At 40.7% G+C, this 23,392-nt stretch overlaps 1 protein-coding gene across 4 annotated transcripts in view; it reads right to left on the bottom strand.

Moving 5' to 3' along the window:
- The window catches only part of ATP11C (ATPase phospholipid transporting 11C), a 1,720,948-nt gene that overhangs the window by 359,690 nt on the left and 1,337,866 nt on the right, over positions 1-23,392 (bottom strand). For all 4 annotated transcript variants that reach the window (XM_044057530.1, XM_044057531.1, XM_044057529.1 and 1 more), the window contains one exon: positions 18,935-19,079. In XM_044057530.1, the coding sequence (XP_043913465.1) occupies positions 18,935-19,079 (145 nt within the window). The remainder of the gene's footprint in view (positions 1-18,934; positions 19,080-23,392) is intronic.

Genomic DNA, 23,392 nt, shown 5'->3' with positions numbered 1-23,392 from the left:
TGTTACATCTTCCTTCTTACTATACTTCTCTCATGTCTCCCTATCCTGTGCTTACTATCCACTGTTACATCTTCCTTCTTACTATACTTCTCTCATGTCTCCCTATCCTGTGCTTACTATCCACTGTTACATCTTCCTTCTTACTATACTTCTCTCATGTCTCCCTATCCTGTGCTTACTATCCACTGTTACATCTTCCTTCTTACTATACTTCTCTCATGTCTCCCTATCCTGTGCTTACTATCCACTGTTACATCTTCCTTCTTACTATACTTCTCTCATGTCTCCCTATCCTGTGCTTACTATCCACTGTTACATCTTCCTTCTTACTATACTTCTCTCATGTCTCCCTATCCTGTGCTTACTATCCACTGTTACATCTTCCTTCTTACTATACTTCTCTCATGTCTCCCTATCCTGTGCTTACTATCCACTGTTACATCTTCCTTCTTACTATACTTCTCTCACGTCTCCCTATCCTGTGCTTAATATCCACTGTTACATCTTCATTCTTACTATACTTCTCTCATGTCTCCCTATCCTGTGCTTACTATCCACTGTTACATCTTCCTTCTTACTATACTTCTCTCATGTCTCCCTATCCTGTGCTTACTATCCACTGTTACATCTTCCTTCTTACTATACTTCTCTCATGTCTCCCTATCTTGTGCTTACTATCCACTGTTACATCTTCCTTCTTACTATACTTCTCTCATGTCTCCATATCCTGTGCTTACTATCCACTGTTACATCTTCCTTCTTTCTATACTTCTCTCATGTCTCCATATCTTGTGCTTACTATCCACTGTTACATCTTCCTTCTTACCATACTTCTCTCATGTCTCCCTGTCTTGTGCTAACTATCCACTGTTACATTTTCCTTCTTACTATACTTCTCTCATGTCTCCCTATCCTGTGCTTACTATCCACTGTTACATCTTCCTTCTTACTATACTTCTCTCATGTCTCCCTATCTTGTGCTTACTATCCACTGTTACATCTTCCTTCTTACTATACTTCTCTCATGTCTCCCTATCTTGTGCTTACTATCCACTGTTACATCTTCCTTCTTACTATACTTCTCTCATGTCTCCCTATCCTGTGCTTACTATCCACTGTTACATCTTCCTTCTTACTATACTTCTCTCATGTCTCCCTATCTTGTGCTTACTATCCACTGTTACATCTTCCTTCTTACTATACTTCTCTCATGTCTCCCTATCTTGTGCTTACTATCCACTGTTACATCTTCCTTCTTACTATACTTCTCTCATGTCTCCCTATCCTGTGCTTACTATCCACTGTTACATCTTCCTTCTTACTATACTTCTCTCATGTCTCCCTATCCTGTGCTTACTATCCACTGTTACATCTTCCTTCTTACTATACTTCTCTCATGTCTCCCTATCCTGTGCTTACTATCCACTGTTACATCTTCCTTCTTACTATACTTCTCTCATGTCTCCCTATCCTGTGCTTACTATCCACTGTTACATCTTCCTTCTTACTATACTTCTCTCATGTCTCCCTATCCTGTGCTTACTATCCACTGTTACATCTTCCTTCTTACTATACTTCTCTCATGTCTCCCTATCCTGTGCTTACTATCCACTGTTACATCTTCCTTCTTACTATACTTCTCTCATGTCTCCCTATCCTGTGCTTACTATCCACTGTTACATCTTCCTTCTTACTATACTTCTCTCATGTCTCCTATCCTGTGCTTACTATCCACTGTTACATCTTCCTTCTTACTATACTTCTCTCATGTCTCCCTATCCTGTGCTTACTATCCACTGTTACATCTTCCTTCTTACTATACTTCTCTCATGTCTCCCTATCCTGTGCTTACTATCCACTGTTACATCTTCCTTCTTACTATACTTCTCTCATGTCTCCCTATCCTGTGCTTACTATCCACTGTTACATCTTCCTTCTTACTATACTTCTCTCATGTCTCCTATCCTGTGCTTACTATCCACTGTTACATCTTCCTTCTTACTATACTTCTCTCATGTCTCCCTATCCTGTGCTTACTATCCACTGTTACATCTTCCTTCTTACTATACTTCTCTCATGTCTCCCTATCTTGTGCTTACTATCCACTGTTACATCTTCCTTCTTACTATACTTCTCTCATGTCTCCCTATCCTGTGCTTACTATCCACTGTTACATCTTCCTTCTTACTATACTTCTCTCATGTCTCCCTATCCTGTGCTTACTATCCACTGTTACATCTTCCTTCTTACTATACTTCTCTCATGTCTCCCTATCCTGTGCTTACTATCCACTGTTACATCTTCCTTCTTACTATACTTCTCTCATGTCTCCCTATCCTGTGCTTACTATCCACTGTTACATCTTCCTTCTTACTATACTTCTCTCATGTCTCCCTATCCTGTGCTTACTATCCACTGTTACATCTTCCTTCTTACTATACTTCTCTCATGTCTCCCTATCCTGTGCTTACTATCCACTGTTACATCTTCCTTCTTACTATACTTCTCTCATGTCTCCCTATCCTGTGCTTACTATCCACTGTTACATCTTCCTTCTTACTATACTTCTCTCATGTCTCCCTATCCTGTGCTTACTATCCACTGTTACATCTTCCTTCTTACTATACTTCTCTCATGTCTCCCTATCCTGTGCTTACTATCCACTGTTACATCTTCCTTCTTACTATACTTCTCTCATGTCTCCCTATCCTGTGCTTACTATCCACTGTTACATCTTCCTTCTTACTATACTTCTCTCATGTCTCCCTATCCTGTGCTTACTATCCACTTTTACATCTCCCTTCTTACTATACTTCTCTCATGTTTCCCTATCCTGTGCTTACTATCCACTGTTACATCTTCCTTCTTACTATATTTCTCTCATGTCTCCCTATCTTGTGATTACTATCCACTGTTACATCTTCCTTCTTACTATACTTCTCTCATGTCTCCCTATCCTGTGCTTACTATCCACTGTTACATCTTCCTTCTTACTATACTTCTCTCATGTCTCCCTATCCTGTGCTTACTATCCACTGTTACATCTTCCTTCTTACTATACTTCTCTCATGTCTCCCTATCCTGTACTTACTATCCACTGTTACATCTTCCTTCTTACTATACTTCTCTCATGTCTCCCTATCCTGTGCTTACTATCCACTTTTACATCTCCCTTCTTACTATACTTCTCTCATGTCTCCCTATCCTGTGCTTACTATCCACTGTTACATCTTCCTTCTTACTATACTTCTCTCATGTGTCCCTAGCCTGTGCTTACTACCCACTGTTACATCTTCCTTCTTACTATACTTCTCTCATGTGTCCCTATCCTGTGCTTACTACCCAATGTCACATCGTCCTTCTTGCTATACTTCTCTCATGTCTCCCTATTGGGCACCATTACATTTCTCCTTATATACCTTTTTTTTCTAATAAATGCTTAGTAAAATCACTTCACAACTAACTTCCTTTCTCCACTATTGTCTTTACCTGTACTTAGTCCCTGTACCTTCTTTTTGCACTGTTTATGACTCTTGTCCTCTTTATATGCCCAGTGCTAACCTCTATGCCTTACTGCATATATTACCATTGTACAAACCCAGTGCTAACCTCTATGCCTTACTGCACATATTACCATTGTACAAACCCTGTGCTACCGTCAGTGCCTTACTGCACATGTTACCATTGCTGGGTTATTTTTATTATATTTTTACTATTTTTGCTATTTTTTTCTTACAAATTATTTTGCTTTTTGTAGTTTGTAATTTGGTATTTGTATTTTATTCATGTCTTGGAGCTTATCTCCCCGGGCCTCTACTGAAAATGGAGAAATATCCAGTTAGGCTAGCCCGGTCAACATATGTAAAATAAATAAAATAAGCAAATCTAAGCAACAGCAATGAAGTCCTGACAAACATCCCAAAAGAAAACAAGATCACTTCCAAAGTAGAGCTTACTGCAGAGGGTGGATGTGACTGAGATCTCAAGATAGGCACAATAAAGGAGGAAGAGACCAAGATGGGAAACATCCTTAACTAATGTGCACACCACGGGTAACCTTCAGTTTACTGTTCACATCCCCAACCCGCAGTTTACCGACACTTCAGATCATTGACATTTGGAAAGCTGATGTTTCCCGTTTGGTAAGTAACCGTTTGGCCATCTACTTGAACTCTGTCCCTTACCCCCGTGGTAGTGCGTTCTTGGAGTTCATATATTTAGTAAGGGGGGTGGCCAAGTGTTTACTTACCTCACGGGAAACGTTGAGTTTGTGAATGTCGGTGATCTGATGTGTCAGGGAAGTGGACGTTCGGTAAACTGAAGGTAACCGACACACCACAGCTTATGTATGCAGAAGTGTGACATTTAAACAAAGAAAACAAGTATAACACAACCTGCAGACAGGCTCAATCCAAGTATGGCACCTGCATGACTGACTGAAAGGCCAAAAGCCCTGCAAGCAGAAAATGACTACAGTACAGACCACATCATACTGGCAAAGACATGCAAAAGAAATTCAACATTAAGGTCCTCTGATTGAAGAGGACTTAAAATAGGTCTTTTACTGATCTTCAGTACAACGGTGAGAAAGCCAACGCTTGAGGACAAATGAGAAAGAAAGTCCAGGAAATTAAAGTTTATTAACCACACAAGGCCTGAATGGGTAGCCGTGTAGTCCTTAAGTGGTTCTGTGCTTTTCTTTGGGAATCTGGAATTGAGTTCTAAAGTAAAGATTCCAAAAGGATACTTATCGGCTATTTTCAGGATGGCCTAGTGAACACATTTCTCTGTGATAAAAATCTGCTTATCCAGTAAGGTGGACCATGCACTATGTACTATGTCCTTGCTCCTATCATTTATTTATAAATTAAAAAAAATAGATCATATTCACAATGTCTGCAGTATGTTGTACCACAGACTCTCAGTGACCTTATTACCCTTGCCAGTAGATCTGTCCAGCTATGCCAAATTCAGTAAACTACAGTGATCTGTGACACCAGTACTGTCCAAAACAGCAAAAATCTGTTCCTTTGCTGTTTAATTTGCTTACAACTTATAGTTTCTCACACACACACACACATATATATATATATATATATATATATATATATATATATTTATATATATATATATGTATATATGATTTTATAAACTCTTGTTGGTTTATTATCAGTACTTGCCATTCTCTGTGCTACTACTAAAAATATGATTTTTTTCATCCAGGCTATGGCTGCAAATGGTCAATACTGATCAGTGCATTACACAAGTAAACAAGGAAACAAATAAATACATACATACTCTAATGTTGTGCAGTCTTGCATGAGACAACAGCAAAAACGCAATGCAAAAGCTGAAAAATATAACTAGTAACGATCATTTATAGAGTCTAAACGGCTATCAGTCAGGAGAAAACATTTCAGTTTAGATCGTTCCACAAAAGTGAACACATTATCTCTAGATAGTATGTCAGAAAACAGCAAAAATATCTCCCCACCAGGTGGCAGCAAATACCAGCATATATCCAAGCACTACAATTTGCTCTGGTTGCCAACACTGAAGGTAATAAAAGGACAAGCTATCTTAATGTTACCGGACAGTGGATAAGGCACTGCTTCCTTCTTCTCTCCATATCTCTCATCTCTCTGTTTTTTTTTTTTTTATTCTTTTTATTTTTGGCTACTTGCTCATTTCCCCAGACTGATTAAAGAGAGTTAGACCTTCTCGAATAAATTTAAAATCCCCAAAAGGATACTTTAAGTTAAACAGTGCATACTACATTACATTGAGTAGTTATTTCCATCTTTTGAAGTTTAAAAAAGATTACATAAATGAAAGATTACAAGCTGTACAGAATACCTAATAATTCTTACAAGGCAAAGCAGAAGGACATCTTGAAAGGAATGCAAGCAGTACTTGTTAAAACAAACTGTCTTTTGGCAAAGGGGCCAACTATCATCTGTACACCAAAGGGAAATCCACTTACAGTTTAGGCAACCTGATGGACATAAGGCATCCTCTGAAATGTTCCTCATCCTGCTAGAGCAATGTATTTTGACTTCACAGTGGTTGTGCTACTTTCTACCCCAGAGCTCTAGAATTTTGGGTTTGATTCTCTATGATCTGTGTGGAGTTTATTTTTTTGCAGTCCGTTCACAGATTTTCTCCTGGTACTCTCCAGTTTTCCCCATCTCTAAGCAAATTTATTTGGCATTTATACTGGCAACATTAAGTAATTCATTCTTTCTACAATTACCTGCTACATCAATTTCAAGGTTGTGTGTGGAGATGGAGACCATCCAAGAAATCAATGGACAAAAGGAAGAGAAACTAATCCTGGCTAGGATGCCAGTCTATCCCAAGACAGAGTCACTTACAGCATGCACATCTAAGGGCAATTTGTGGGGTCACAAGTTCACCCATGGTACATCTTTGGAATGACAGCAGAAACCACAGCACCTGCTGAAACCTCACAGGGACACAGGAAGGACATGCAGACTTCACACAGAAGGCAATGCAGACCACAAACAAAACACTGTAGGCAGCAATGCTAACCACTGTGCCAATGTGCTATAGTCTACTGGAAAACTGACGACTCTAAACTGTTCATGAATACATACTGCATTTAGCCTTGCCCTTATAGCCTGGATAGTGGACTAAAAGGGTGAAAAGTGGACTACTTTATTTACCCTTTAAAAATAAATTAAACTAGAGTTGATTCAGGCTCAGATATGCCACAATGTCTACTCCTTGACATGAGTTCCTATTGTAAAGGAAACAAAAGAGACAGTAACACGATTTTCTCCTGTTCTCAATAGACCTTGATTAGGGCTCTGTAGATAACGACATTCCTTGCAGTCCTTATTTCTTGAGAAGATTCCCAAAACAAGAAAATACTGTGTAGATGGCAAGATTTATCATGCACAGAGTAACAAAAGACTTTATCTGTTGACCCTCTGCCATGAAAACAAATAGCTGGTCTGTCTTTCTGAATTCTTTAGTCCTATGTAAAAATCCAGAAAAACAGAGTTTTTTTTTTTTTCCTTTGTTTTGGGGGTTAGAGAAGAACACTGGCAGATGGATGGCTTGGTTGAGAGATAATTCAGTGACCACTTCAGGTACAAAAAAAGGAATAATCTGTAGTTGTGGAATATTAAACAGGGTTCCTGCACATCAGTGCTTGTAGTTCTGAAACCCTTCTAGGAAAAGTAACAGCTACCAAGAATGGTGTCTTCCATGACAAAAACTGCAGGGGTGCAAATACAGCTGGTTCAAAGGGAGCTAGGTTCATCTTCTCAGAAATATTTATGGTGAAGAACCCCTTTTAGGAATTGCTTAACAGTAGGCTTGGTCTATAAGAGAAGATCCACTGGAATACAGGCTGAGATAGTTGAAGCAGGGACTTTTAGTGAAGTACAAGACAGGTAGTCCTGGAATATTGTCACTTCTGTTTTCCTTGGATCCTGGTCCACAATGCATGTGCCTTGCTGGGATTAATGTGAAATCAACCAAACTCTCAGAGTCACAGTTTTCAGACTGGGGTGCAGAAGGGGTAATTTATTTTATGACATACTAAGTTGAAAGAGTACTTTCAATTTTTTGTTTGCTAGGCTATGCAGGAGAGGAAACCAACACTGTCTTAGCCAAAAGTAAGCCAGAATTATCATTTTCACCCTTCTTCCTTGATTTTGAGCAACACTCTGAGGATCAAGGATATAGTAGGGAAGGGGAAAATAAATGCCCTGTCCAGACCAGAGATAATGCACCTGTTTTCCAGGCTTCTACAGTTGCTGTTCTTCAGTAGAACTTTCTCAGTTGTCTGTTCATAAGTGAAACAAAAAGGTCTATTTCCAGCACACCCCAGAGCTTGATCAAAGATATTCCTGTTCAACATTCATTCCTGAAGGTGTATTCCAGAACTGCTCAGTCTGTCTGCCAAGACATTTTCTTGACAGGGGATGTAAGCTGCTATAAAACATGTGCATACCTCTATGAAATATCATAAGGATGCAAGGCAAGTTTGCACAGTAGATAGGAGTGAACCCATCTCTGTTTCTAGATATGCCACATATTACTTTAGTATCATATTGCATGACTTGGAGGATCCTGTTGTTGGCCAAAAGCTTGCAAATGCAAGGACCACCACCATCATTTCTTCTACATTTATATGATTTCAATTTATGGTTTGGTCCCAGGTTCCTGAATTTGCAGTGAATCTGCATGACCCTCCCCAAGCCAAGTCTGACGAGTCCATGGTGAGGGTCATAGTGGGCTGGGCTGCCCTGAATGAGATGGAACTCTGTTTTGAGGGAAGAGATCTTTCCTAATACAGAAGAGAACTGGGGTGTACATCTCTAAAGGGTGAGTACTGGTATCACCTTTACTGGCAGGTGCATGTCTAGCAGTGCAGAGGATTAAGGCTATGAGCTGTTAATAAGCTGCTTCTTGTGGTATAGGGTCTGAATCCCTCTGCCTTCGTTTAACTGCTGTGCAACCTTGCGCAAGTCTTTTAACCAGACACTGCTTTGGGGTAGCTAGGAAATGGGGCTATGCTCCTCAATGGTTTCTGGACAGCATGCCTAGTAACTACCTATGAACATAGGTCGTTCAAGGGAGCCATCACTATGCAGGATTAACAAACATTCTAAGAAATTCTCTTGCCAAGGCAGCCTCTTGCTGAAGGATATTGTGAAAGTAAAGGGTCTCGGAAAAACTCAATCTCTAAAATCAAGCCACCTGCATGTTTTTGGGCTTTGGGAGTAAACTGGAGCAGTGGGAGAAGATGCAGAATCCACACAGACAGTGACTGGAAATCAGGATCTAACAGTGGTCCATGACACTGCAAGGCAGAGATCCTTCTGAGCAAATCATGTCTTGTGCATCTACTATGCTAATTCCAGAAAGAGATCAGGATACATACTGGTTAAAACAATTTCAGCAACTCCCACAAAAAATGCTAAACCCTGTGGTGATATCAATTCCCTTGAGAAGCTGGCCGTACAGTTCTCTTGTATCACTGATAGAGGTGAGGCGATATCTTGTCTTACTGCTAAAGTGAATGGAAATTAACAGAATCAATATGCCCCTATTAGCAAAAGATGACCTCTCAGTCGTTAGTCAAAACTGCCAGTACTAATTATCCTGCTGTATTCGCCCTATCTTTATCCTCAGAGTGGCTTCCACTATCTTATTTTATTTATTTATTTATATTTGTTTACCGGGATGGCCAGTTAGGACAGAAATGCCCTTTTTCAGTGGAGTCCTGGGGAGAAAAGCTCCACATATAAGACACTTCACATACGCTACAGAATTTACATTAATAAGAAGTTATGTACCTACCATAACGTTCCATGTTAGTTGTCTTCTTCTCGCCTTCTTTCTTGCTGGATGGGTTCGGAGCCGATCCTCGGCTCCGACTCGGCCAATACTAAAGCTCGAGAGCTAATTCCACCGGCTCGAGGCTCCCCTATATCCCACAATGCTAGGCGGTAACTACTCAGATCTCGTTTGATAGCTATACCAAGCAACCCTAGTCTCCATAGAATGGAGTAGGGAAACCCACCTCAAAACAACCTGCGTAAAAGGTATCGCAGACCTCAGAAAGGAGAAAAAGAGGTGGAAGAATGTGTGGGAATGACGACTTCCCGAGGAAGAACACAAACTGAATTCCTGTCGGTCTGTCCAGGCTTGGGGGAAGGAGGGTGGGACGCAAGAATGAAGGCGAGAAGAAGACAACTAACATGGAACGTTATGGTAGGTACATAACTTCTTAATGTTAAGTTGTCAATCTCGCCTTCATTCTTGCTGGATGGGACCGCGTCCCTAGCACCTTACCCCGGGTGGCCTATCGGAACAGACTCTTGAGAACAGTGGAACCAAAATTGGCTCGGCTTCTGGAAACCATGTCCAATTTGTAATGTGAAATGAATGTATGAGGAGAAGCCCAGGTGGCTGCTGCACAAATGGAATCTATTTGCAGCCTATCCTGAAAAGCTACGGATGTAGCTAATGCCCTAGTTGAATGAGCTCTAGGTCTTGAGGGTAGTTTTTGATGTCTGATCTCATAGATGAAGGTAATTGTAGAGGTGAGCCATCTAGAGAGGGATACTTTAGTAACAACAAGGCTCAATTTCCCTTCCGCATATGACAGAAACAATTGATTAGATTTCCTGAATTGTTTAGTCCTATCTAAGTAATATCTAAGTTGGCGATGAACATCCAAAAAATGTAGCTTTTGTTCCAACCTGTTTGAATAGTTAGGGAAAAAGACGGGGAGATCAATAATTTGGTTTAGGTTTACTTGAGAGGAAACTTTAGGCAAAAAGGATGGATTAGTACGGAGGGATACCCTATCTTTGTGAAACACTAAGTAAGGAGGACGACTGCACAGAGCATGGAGTTCAGATACCCTTCTCACTGAAGTTATAGCTACCAAAAAAAGTGTCTTCCAAGAAAGCAACTTCAGAGAACATGAAGCCGCTGGTTCGAAGGGGGGAAGGATTAAGGATGCCAGAACCAAGTTCAAATCCCATTGAGGCTGGGGATCTTTGATTGGAGGTTTGAGAAGAAATACGCCCCTTAAAAAGGCTTTACAGAGTTTGTGAGCCATGATGCTAGACTCTGAAATGCCAACATGAAAATCAGATATGGCAGCCAATTGAACTCTAATGGTAGATGCAGATGATCCTAAATGAAAGAGTTCTGCTAGAAAGTCTAGAATAGACTGGATAGGTGCAGTAAAGGGATCTATGTTTTTTGATGTTGCCCAAAAAGAGAAGCGTTTCCATTTGCTACTATAAATCTTCCGGGTAGAAGATTTATGAGAGGCTATCAAGATATCTCGGACCGAGCGAGATATTGAGGGAAGCCTGGCTAAGGTTGGAATCGGAGAAACCACGCTGTGTGGTTTAGAGAAGGCAGAGATTGGTGCAGCTGACCCGATTGGTGGGTTATCAGATCTGGTACTGGGTCCAGATGCCAAGGCTGCTCCAAAAGGTAACGATGAAGAAACGGAAACCATATTTGTCGAGGCCAGTAAGGGGCAATGAGGATCATTGTCACTCTCAAGGCGATGGCTTTCTGAATTAGTTGAGATATCAGTGGGAAGGGGGGAAAGGCATATAGAAGTCCCCGGGGCCAATCGTGGACTAGAGCGTCTCTGGTGGGATGGCCTGGTAACGGGAAGAGAGTGAAGAAGTCGTGACACTTGCTGTTTTGGGGAGCAGCAAAAAGATCGCAGCAAGGCTGGCCCCATCTTAGGAATACTTCTTCTAGAACTGATTTCTTTAGAGACCACTCGTGGGGCATGAGAATTGCCCTGCTCAATTTGTCTGCAATAACGTTGGATTTCCCAGAAATGTGCGTTGCTATCAGAAAACACTGAGAAGAGATCGCCCATTGCCAAAGTCTGAGTGCCTCTGGACATAAAGGGTATGATCTGGTTCCGCCTTGTTTGTTGATGTACCACACTACGGACATGTTGTCTGTTTGAATTGCAATAGTCCCAGTGGGAAGAGAGTCGTGAAGAGCTTGCAACGCTAAAAGCACTGCTCTCATCTCTAAGACGTTTATGTGCAAGTGGCACTCGAAAGGTTGCCATGTGCCTTGGACTTCCCTGCCCTAATAATGCCCCCCCACCCGATCAGGTAGGTGTCTGTTGTCAACGTGGCGTCTGGGGGGGGGGAGTGAAGGGTCTTCCTCGGAGAAGATGAGGTGATGTGATCCACCAAGACAGTTGATTCTTGCATGATTGAGTTATCAATATGGTATGGGACATCGGGAGCTGTTAAAAGGACCATTGAGTAAACAGCATCCATTGGAGGATCCTCATGTGAAAGCGAGCTAAGGGGAGAAGGGAAATAGCTGCTGCCATGAGTCCTAACACCTTCAGAACTAGTCTGGCTTTGACTTTGTTGCATTGTAAGAGAAGGGAAACTTGCTTTCGCATGTCTGACACACTCTGCTCTGTGAGTCTGGCTGAAAGATTGAGTGTGTCTAAGGTGGCGCCTATAAAGGTAATAGATTGACAAGGCGACAAGGCAGATTTTTCGAAATTTATCGAAATGCCCAGAGCTTGGCAAGATTGGATGGTGAAGTCCCTGGATAGAAGAAGCTGATATCTGGTGGTGGCGGTAAGGAGCCAGTCGTCTAAATATGGAAACACCTGGAATCCTTGACGTCTCAAGTGAGCCGCGACCACTGCCATGCATTTGGTAAACACATGGGGGGCTGTAGTGAGACCAAAGGGCAGGGCCCTGAACTGTAGTGACTGGCTCCCAGCCTGAAGCGGAAATATCTCCTGGAGTGTCTGTTCATCTTGATGTGGTAGTACGCGTCCTGAAGATCTATCGAGCACATCCAATTGTCCTGACCCAAGAAGGGTAGAATGGACTGTAGCGTGACCATCCGGAATTTTGTTTTCCTGACATACTTGTTTAAGTAGTTGAGATCCAGTATGGGTCTCCAGTCCCCTGTTTTTTTTGGTACCAAAAAGAATTTGGAGTAACCTTCCCCCGACTGCCTCCGAAGGTGGACAGCCGGACAGCCCCTCAGGGATGCTGAAAGGGTTTTGTCAGAGAACATTTCTCTGCTACCCTGGTTTTGAGGACCTCCTCTGCCTCTAGGGCGGCGTCTATTATTATTCCCCCCTCTGCCTCTAGAGGGGAATCGACCTTGTGCATCAGATGAGACTCCCTGGGGTTGTTTGCGGAACCACATCTTTCCTCCCCTCTGACCTTTGGGATAGGGTCTAGAAGGGGTAGAAAAACGGACTCCTACGGCAGAGAGAGTCTTACCTTCTACCTCGCACCTGGTCAATGTATCCTTCACCTGTGGACCAAACAAGGATGATCCATCAAAGGGAGAATTGGTGAAGGACGCCTTGAAAGGGTCCGCAAAGTTGCATAGCCGCATCCAGGCGTGACGTCGTAAGGCAACATGTGCCTGCGGCTCTACTCGCCCCATCTGCAGCATATGAGACCAGCCACATGGAGGAGTTAACGATGGAATTCAGGGTTGCCAACTGGGAGTTCATTGTGTCTTTGAACCCCTCAGCTGTAGGATCCTTTATCAGTTCACCCATATCCTTGAGTAAATCTCTCTGGAGACGAGTGAAGTGGCATAAGTAATTCAGCGAACGCATTGAAAAGGTCGCTGATGAGAACATCTGCTTGCTGTACCTGTCCATGGTCCTAGATTCCTTATTAGGAGGATGGACAGGAACCGAAGGATCAGCTAACTTCTTCTTAGTGGCCGCAGCCACCACCATGGCATCAACAGGGACACCTTTGGATAAAAAATCTTTATCTCTAGGGGCAGTAATAAATTTAGATGGTCTCCTCGGGTGGGTTCCACTGAATCAGGAGCCGTCCAAGCCTTCCTTGCCACCACTTCCATAAGGGGGTCAAAGGGAGGGGACACCCAGGAGGTAGAAGGGCGAGAGCCAAACGCCTCAAGATACACTGACTCATCCTCCGAAGGGTTAAGGGCTGGCCAGTTCCCCCTCTGTTTGAGGATCTCAAGGATGTCAGCAAAGGAGACATCCTCAGAGGGGGATCAAGGGGAACCTTCAGATTCCTCTAAGTCAGTGTCAGAGGTGATAGACTCAGGGGAGTCAATGTGCTTCCTCTTGCACTGCCTCTTCCTAGGGGGATCTCCTACCGGGTCAGGAGAGGCCTCGGAAGAGGAGGAAATTCCCAATGGGGAAACTTGAGGAGTTGGCTCTCTGCGGTCTAAGACAAGGGGGTGAGTAGAAATCACCACAGGCACTGCAGATGGGAGGGGGGCTGAAGGAGCCGACTGTGGGGCAGAACCTGGTTCTAGCACGCTCCCCAGGCACCCCTGTCAGGCAAGGCCAGAGGCCCCCGCTCCGAAGAGACAAGGACCTCCCCCGGCACCGACAGGGACGGCTCCGAAGCCGATGTCGGAGCCAAACTCACCAGCGCCGAAGCCCCGAGAGGGAGAGCGGGGTCAGACAAGGGTCCGATGCCACTCGCCCCCTCGGAGCCGACGAGGGAAGCTCGGCGCCGAGATCCCTCCAAGGAGGAGATCGGAGCAGATGACGGAGCCGAAAGGGAAGGTATCGGATCCGACGCACCGACAGTCATGGCTCCGACAAGCCCTGGCTCCAAACTCAAAGGAGTCAGAGGAGGAAGGTATTGGGGAACGGAAATAGCCACTGACTGCTGAGTCGGGCTATGAAGCATTTGGGCCAGTGCCTCGGACTTGTGAAGTCTACTCACTACCCTTTGCAAATCGTGGTCAGATAACCTGGAAGACCATGAGGAATGAGTTTTATGGCTCCGTTCAGAAAGAAGAGGGGATCCTGGCGCCGAATGCACGGAGCTGATAGAGGGGGATCTGGATCTCTTCCTAGACTGTGGCTCCGATAAGAGTATCGGAGCCAACGGAGTTTTATCAGCCTCGGCTCCAGCTGGAGCCGAGGTAACAGTATGAGGCTTGGAAACATCGGCTCTGGCCGGAGCCGATGTCGAAGCCGACTTAACCTTTCCAGCAGTCAACTCTGAAACCGGAGCCGACTGTTTGGAAGTTTTAGAAGGCTTCCCCGACACAGACTGAGTCGGGGGGCCTTCAGGCTTTAATAAGCCCCACAAGATTAATTTATTCTTGCGTTCCTGCAGGACTCTAGGGCTAAAACCATGACAAACAGCACAAGAGTCCTGCAGGTGCAAAGGTCCCAGGCAATACACACAAGAAGTGTGACCATCTGTCAGAGACATTTTCTGACAGCACGAGTCACACTTCTTGAAGCCTGAGACCTTAGAGTCTTTTGACATCGTGAAAGGAGTGCCTGACAACAACACAAACACACTACAGACACACCCTCTACTGAAGAAATTATTAAAATATTAAGGCTAACACAAAGCCACAAACACACATACAAGCCCTTAACAAAAAACAACTAATTTAGTCACACTAAAGGACAAGTTAAGGGAAGAAAAGGAAGGGAATATAGACCCGAAAAACAGGGATCGATTTATCTAAATATTAATTAAACTAAAAAGGTTATGGTATGAAACAAAAAGGGGTTAAGAAATACCTATTATGGTAAAAACTCTCACTCACCTGCCTGAGCCGGTAGAAAAGCACCTTGTCAGCTATAGCGGCAAACGAGATCTGAGTAGTTACCGCATAGCATTGTGGGATATAGGGGAGCCTCGAGCCGGTGGAATTAGCTCTCGAGCTTTAGTATTGGCAGAGTCAGAGCCGAGGATCGGCTCCGAACCCATCCAGCAAGAATGAAGGCGAGATTGACAACTTAACATTAAAGGCATTTATTACATATTATTGGCAGCTTATACAATTGGTGAAAAAAAACAGTGCATAAGTAATCATTCTCAAATCAAAGATATTACAGAAGCAACACAGAGTATATACATGAGAACATTCCATAAGAGTTTTCAGCTAGCAAAATTTATATAGGACACTTCATGCAGTGGGTGCAAAGCAGATATATAAATTAGAGACTAGGTACTTAAACTTTTCACACATTTAGGAGGTGTAATAGGTTAGCGATAGGCTATACGAGTCCATACATTATTTATTTTACTTTATTCTCTATGTTAACCAGGGTAGAACATTGTTCTCGTAGACCATTTTCAGGGTAATCTCAGGAGGTTACAGAAAAGAGAGTATAGAAAAGCACAACCATGTGTACATTGTAGAAAATGAGAAAATAAACATAGGCACAACATAAAAACACGACCATTTTTGAACATATGTGTGCAGAGCCATGCAGACAGTATAAACAGCCTAACATATTGTAGACAAGAGAAAATGTACAAATCTGTACAGAACAAGGTAGTTACATTCAAAGACCAAAAAAGTCATTATATTCAATATTTGCAGTGTAGTACTATTCAAAGTGAAAAAGAATTTTAAGGAATCTTAGCATGAAGGCTGAAAAGCAATTGAAAGCTACAAGTGGAGCATAAAAAGAGAACGAGAGACATTGGAGGGCTAACTTCAACTGTCCAACAGTTAGAATAAACTGATGTTTGACATAAAATAACAGAGTGCCACAGAATTCTGAGTGGCCCCCTTCAAATTACGATTTTCAGACTTCAGTTTGCACCCCCCCCCCCCATGTATGTCCTTAATTGCAATTGCTGTTTTGACAAGTGCTGGCCATCAGTACCGTTAGCCTTAAACAGTTCAAGGTATGTTATACAACTACTGTTTCCAGGACAGAGTGATGTATATTTTTCAATGTGAAAGCAGCAAAATCAAACAATTTATTAACTTAGAATCTTATCACATGGTGCGTGTGTGTGGAGGGGGGATGCTCACACCAAATTTACACATTAACCAGCATTATATGAATGAAATCCCTGTTAACAAATATCCTGCTTATGCCACAATCAAGTCCCCTCTATTACAGTGTTAAAGTGTTGCTTCAGCCTCCTGAAAAGCACTGTTGCATCTCTCAGCACCTCTGCAGTGACTCTGCTGCTATAAGCATTTTAATTTAATGATAACTACGCCAATTTGTTACCCTGTACATTCTCTGATACCATTAACAGCAAAGGTCTCATGGTAAACATTTCTATGAATTATGGAAATATAAACACAACATTATGCACACAGATTTAAATCCCACTCACTCACATACAAACGCAACACAAACTAATGTGGTCTGAAGTGAAAATGGACATAAACCTAAAGCCTGCTTGTACACATACAAACAGAACATAGACTAATGTGATCTAAAGGGAAAATAGATACATAGCTAAATACTATTCACACACATAAAAATACAACATAAATGGATTTGATCTGAAATGAAAATTTACACAGGCCTAAATCCTCACACAAATATGAAAATCAGCCTTCCTTATGCAACTTCTCTCTCTGTCTTTCAGCCACTGTCAAACTTGCTTCCTATACTATACAAGTATTTTAAAATTGTACAGGTCATTCTTATCTTGAAATTTTATCGATTATTTTCTTGTGTGTTCTTTGGTCACATCTGTGCAATGTTTGAAATCTTTTCTTTTGGACCAGTGCTTCACCTCGGTTAACAAATTCAAATAAATAAAAAGGTAACATAAACTGTTAAATTCTGAAGTGAAGATGGACACAGACATAGATCCTAGTCATACACGTATACACTTAACACAAACTGATGGATACAACTGGACAGGCATAAATCCTACTCTTAATCACCTAATTCTAATCACATACATGCAAATAAAATATGAACTGACAGTAATCTGAAATGAAAGTGAAAGATTTACAATTTCAAGATCACATTTAATATACTTTTAACTTCTTCAATACTTTACATAGCAGAAAATACAACAGAACGTAATGCTGTGCACTACAAATAAAAAAGATCAGTTGGTAACACTATGAACACAGTAAAGGGCCTAAAACCACAAGAATATATAAGAATGAAAAAATGCAAAAATAAAAAAACAATTATAGAATCAGATTAGAGTAAAATAAATACTAAGGATAATACAGTTGATGGTTTTGTAAAGAAATATTAAGTAATTAATGTGATCAAAGGAAGGTAGATCAGGCAACAGTAAAACCTATCCACATACAATGAAGGATTACAAAAACAGAACATGCAAAACCATGGAGAAAAATCTCTTGGGGAGTATTGCAGGGATTTGTTTTGAGGTCAACTTTTATTTAATATACTATTTTCCAAGTTAAATGTTATATGTTTGCTGATAGCTGCAAACCTGGAGTAGGAATAACTAACCAGGATGATATTTAAACATTCTAGAAGACTCTTAATGATCTAGTCATTTGGTGTAAGATAATCTACGGATTGGCTGGGAAAGTGTTATAAATTGTCAAAATATAAATATTCCTAGGACATTAGGACTGAATTCTACCCTTAAGCATGGGTGCGAGCAGTAAAGCCAGTTCCTAAGGCCAGTGAGATCAGGGCACTCCAAGCAGGGGTGAAGTATGATTAGGGCTAGTGGAGGGGTTGTTGGGGAATGGACACCATTCATGACTGCTCTTCCAGCAATCTCTCTGGAGAGTTTAAGAGTAATGGGAGAGGACTTGATTATCTGCAAACACAAGGACTGAGATAAGATACTGTAAAAAAAACTAAATGGCAGTAACAATTACAAAGAATCCATTGACTTACCTAAAAGACCTTGAATAGAAGATTTATGAGATATGGAGAAAGATTAAGGTAATTATTGCTTTATTCTTTGTAGATTTGTAAGGGGTCATTATGCAAAGGATACTGACTACTAAACATCATGTCACAGTAAGCCTATGAGACAGTTATGTAACAACTGAGACAGAAAGAAAGGGAAAACTCTCTTCTGAGGTCACTCAAACATTATAATTGGAAAATAAGTCTGTCCTTCCTTGCCTGCTCTGTCAAACAGAATAATTTGCTCAGATATATCAGGAAGGCAGGCAGCCTTAAGAAGTTTAAAACGAATGAGACATAATTGCATCATGCTCATAACAACATACTTGAACATATGAAAAAAATGCAGTCTGAAAAAAAATGGACATACACATAAATCTTGCTTGATAACAAAACAAATGCAAACAAAATATAAACAGATGTAATGTGAAATTAAAATGGACAAATGCATAAATCCTAATCTCAATTACACACACACACACACACACACACACACACACACACACACACACACACACACACACACACACACACAGCAAATGGGTACAAGTTCAAGTGAGACTGGACAAGAGGATAAACCCTGCCCTTAATTACATACAAATACATTTTAAACACATGTACTCTGATATGAAGCTGGGCACAGACTCTTTATTAAATATCTGCAAATATAAATATCTGCAAATAAAACTGATACAATCTGAAGTGAAACTAGAAAGACACTTGAATAGGTGCACAGCAATACAAGTATGAAAAATTCTAACCTTGCACAAAACAAACGGCAGAATATTTTACCTGATTAGTATCTTTCTTCACTGGACGGTTGTACCAGACTTCATCAAGGAAAAACTTGGTTTGCCACACATATTTTAAAGTTGTGCACACCACTGCTTTACTGAGCAGAAGAAATAGATATACAAGAAGAAAACTGTTGATGGATCTTAAAAAAAAAAAAAAAAAGAATAAGTATATTATGTATTAGCAGAACATGCTAAAATAATCACTTTAGCAGCAGTTCTTGACAGGAAAAAAAATAATACTAGGATACACATTATGAAATAATAAATTATACCATGCTTTATAAATGGATAGCTTCACAGACTTGTTATCCTAACAGTACATTTTCTAAGATCAAGTCAGCATTAACATGAAAAACAACTAACCATTGGGCAACACTACAATGACAAATTTCAAGGTTATCCTTAGCCATCCATCCTCCCAAATCCATACCACTGGAGTGTTATCAGCAGTTGTGTGACATAAAAACAAAAAAAGCACAGTCCCTCTACCTCTAGAACTTTGTTTATCAAGGTCCTAATGACACCATTGAGAAATAAATCCGAGAACTGTTAAATATATAGACATAAAAGCAATTTATAGCCTGGCTAACCCTAACTGATGCTGATTCAACTTATTTATTGACTTAGACCCAATAAATGGGCTCAAATCTGTTAACCAAATAAGGGGCAGGCTAGTGGTTCAGTGATCATTTTTTTTTGCTCCATAGCTCCAAGGTCCAGGCTCCAGGGTCCAGGCCTCATGTCATGTCTAGCAAAACTTGCTTGATTGATAAACACAGCACTTTTGCAACATCTGTAACAATAAGAATATTCTCATGTCAATTCATAAGCTAGAGTTTTAAAGACCGCCTTTACAAAAGACTGCTAAAGATATCACTCAAACCATTTTCAACACTGTCTTCCTATGTGGGGCAAAGCAGTCCCCCTAACCCAGTGTAGAAGGGTTAGTGCCTTTTGTATGCCCCTTCTTATTATAATAAACTACCCAGTTACTGCACCTAGGGGGGGGAAGGAGACTTTTCCTTTTGCAGTCTCCACCACTAATGAATGCGGCTTTTGCCCAAGAGTACACGATTGGCATTCTCTTTCGTGGCTGTTACAAAGGTGCATCAGTCGTTAACAATAACATTGTCTGAATTACAGAAAATAACACACACACACACACACACACACACACACACACACACACACACACACACACACACATATATAAATACACTCAAACAAACTGGTGAATTGACTACAAACGATGTAAAACCAAAAAACAAATCCAACAGGTCCAACAGCCCAGTAGTAAAACAAAAAAGAGTTTAATATGAAGTGCTTTTCGGCACTGTTGATACAGCAACTTCATCAAATAAATAACTCAAAGAATACAAAGAATGTAGTAGTAAAGCACAACAGACAAACTTTAAAAGCAGAAAAAAGAACACCTACTTCTATGTACCAAAGGCAAATAACTAAAAATAGAAATCAGCTTAATGAAGACTTATGACAGACCTATTATATAAGCATTATGTCATCCTCAAGTTACTTGCACTCAGCAGACAGCAACCACGTCCAGAATCCATATTCAACAAGTTATATGTCACTACACAAAGGCAATGCCAACTATCCAACTCAGAAGAGTTCAGAGAACTAGCAAACAAACAGCACAAATACAGACACAGCCCTAGAGTTGACAGGCAGACACCACTGTTAAATGAGGAGAGGCAAGGACATGAAACTCTGATACAAATCCACAATGCAATTCTAAAAGATCAAGAGCATTTTTTTTTAAATCTTTTTGTTAACCAGGTTAGTCCCACTAGGCTTGTGGCCTCTTCATGGGAGATACAAGTTGGTATGCACATAACTAGGGGAAATTTGGCCACGGCATTGGGGAACCTCCCTTTTTCTTTGGAGCTATTAGATGGTGTCGTAGGGCTCGTACAGCAGCAAGGAAGTGGCCTAAGGGAAGCAGCAGCGTGCAGGAGTAGAGAAACGCTATGGAGACTCTGGATTCACAAAGTGAGAACCTGTAGAAAAATCTTCTCAACATGGAGCTTCACATGGTGAATAAAGATTCCTGTGTGATGGATGTTACAAATGAGCACTGTTTAGCTGTCTCCACGAAGAAGTAAGTAAGTGGATCTGTTGAAGTGGTAGAGATAACAGATACTGATAACAGAACTGACATCAGGAGGGCTTGCAACTGATGCTCTATTAAAACCAATCAAGCAGGATGATCCGGGTGACAGTTCTGCTCTTTCATTGGGCGAGATGGCAGATAACTTTTCTGAGGTGCTAAGGATGTTAATGTTGAGAAGGAACCAGGTGATGTGGCAGCACAGAATGTAGCAGTTAAAACTTATGCTGCAGTGAAAGTAAAAGATGAAAGTGGCAATAACTGAGGTGTCCAGTTATATGGCAGGAGAAAAAGCAACCATTAAAATTTATGCAGTAGTGACAGCCATCTAAAAAGGAAAACAGCTATAAATTGCAAGTAAAACTTTTTAAAAAGAGGAGAAGACCAAATTTGAGAAGAACAAAAATATATAATAGATATTACGTATGGGACAATTTGGCAACTGTTCTGAGTGTTATAGTTCAAGAAATCTGGCCTTTTATACATACTGGGACAGAAACCTTTTGTGACTTAACATCTGAAATTGATGGACTGTCGATAAATTCCTGGAACTGTGTAACAAAAAGAAGGATATTTTTCCATGGAGCAATTACTTTTTTGGAAGTAACTTAAATGTTAAAAAAAAATGTTACTTTGCAATTTAGAACTGATGAACTGGAAGAAGGGAATGCTAAAAATGCATGCAGAGTCTGTGTCAAACTGTGACAATACTGTGAAAGTTAAAGATGAAAGAAACCGGAGAAAATGGATGGTAGAGGTTGGAAATTGTTTTGAAATGTAAACAAGAATGTGGTGAAACACTTGCCAAGTATTATTTTCGTTTTGGGGGGGTGGTCATAGAGGGGCATTAAGATAAACTGGTCAGCTTAAATCGTGTCTGTTTTGTGGGGGCTTTTCTCCTTTAAGTGAATGTGACAAGGTACAATATAACCAATGTGGGGAGAAACGACATACAGCAAGAAGGTGTGTGCCTTAAAGTAGGTTGTGTACAAAAGGGATACTTTTTGATGGATTGTCAAGAGCAAACAGTAAATCAGAAAGGAGGAGAAGGCGAAGAAAACATACACGAGAAAGGACAAGATGCTGGGGGTAGGATGAACTAGGAGAAGAAACAACTGTAGAAGAAGAAGAAAAAATATGGAGGGGGTAATGAGGACAGAGAGAGTGCGTGCAAGAAAAGAAGTCAGGAAAAAGGATCGGTACTAATATTTTATTTTTAGCCAGTGAAAAATCTGATTGTGAGAATAAAGGATTATTGTATATAAACCTACGCTAAATTATTTAATTGACAAGAGTAAAAATAAGAAAACTAAAATTTAAAAATATTCCCCCAAAACTTGAATGAAAAGCAATAATTTTAGACTACTTCCACTAAATGTGAACGGTATTACTAATACCATAAGAAGTAGAGGGATACTGGAATGGTGTGCTAAACGTGATGGTAGATGTTATTCTGTTAGAGGATGCAATATTCCTGACAAGTGAAGAAAGAATGCAAACAGAAAAACTGTGAGGTGGACATGAAACTAGGGAAATGAGTGGCTGTATTATGTAAAAATCTATGAAAATACTAGATGCGACCTTGGTAAGGATGGGAAGGTTAACTGTTGTGGATGTCAGGTGGAGAGAAGATGTTTATAGATTTACAGCACAATATGCATATATAACTTGCAAGGAAAGAGAGAATCTGTTTCATCAGATAGTAGGCTATGTGGTGGTTAACATGAAAATTATAAATGCAAGGGACTTCAACTGTGATCTGAGGGGAAAATGTAAAAAAAAAAACTTACAACAAGTGATAAAATATGGTAACGGGAGCACTTGGACCTGAAACTGATAATTTTGTATTACTGGAATTTTGGAGGTAGCAGATGGTGATACATTTCAGAACATTTAGCAATATGATGAAGGTGATGTAGGAAATTAAGTATATTAAATTAGCAAAGGGAATAAAACGAATAAATGAGAGACTATGGGGTGAAATCAGAGAATGTGAAGTAATGCAGTTACAGAAGGATCATACAACCACAAAGGACCTCTACAAAAACTGGCCTGAATTGTGGATTGAATTCAAAAAGTATCCATGGCAGGATTATGTAATAAGGGAAGAGAAAGTTAAGTAAGGGAAAATGTAAAGAGATGTATTAGAGTAAATAAATGTATTAAAGAATGTAGAGTATACCAAAAGGGAGCATCATTATATGGAAAAATAAATAAAAGAAATAGAGAAAAAATAAGGCATTACTGTTTAGGTAGAAATATTATTTACAAGGGAGCAGGGAAGAGGTATCGCCATATCTGGGTAAAATAGTAAAGGAGGATATT

Source organism: Protopterus annectens, chromosome 15.part0, assembly GCF_019279795.1.
Source record: "Protopterus annectens isolate FY-2018-M chromosome 15.part0, PAN1.0, whole genome shotgun sequence".
Lineage (NCBI taxonomy): Eukaryota > Metazoa > Chordata > Ceratodontiformes > Protopteridae > Protopterus > Protopterus annectens.
Note: the sequence above shows the minus strand (reverse complement) of the source record. Positions and strands in the feature narration are given on the sequence as shown.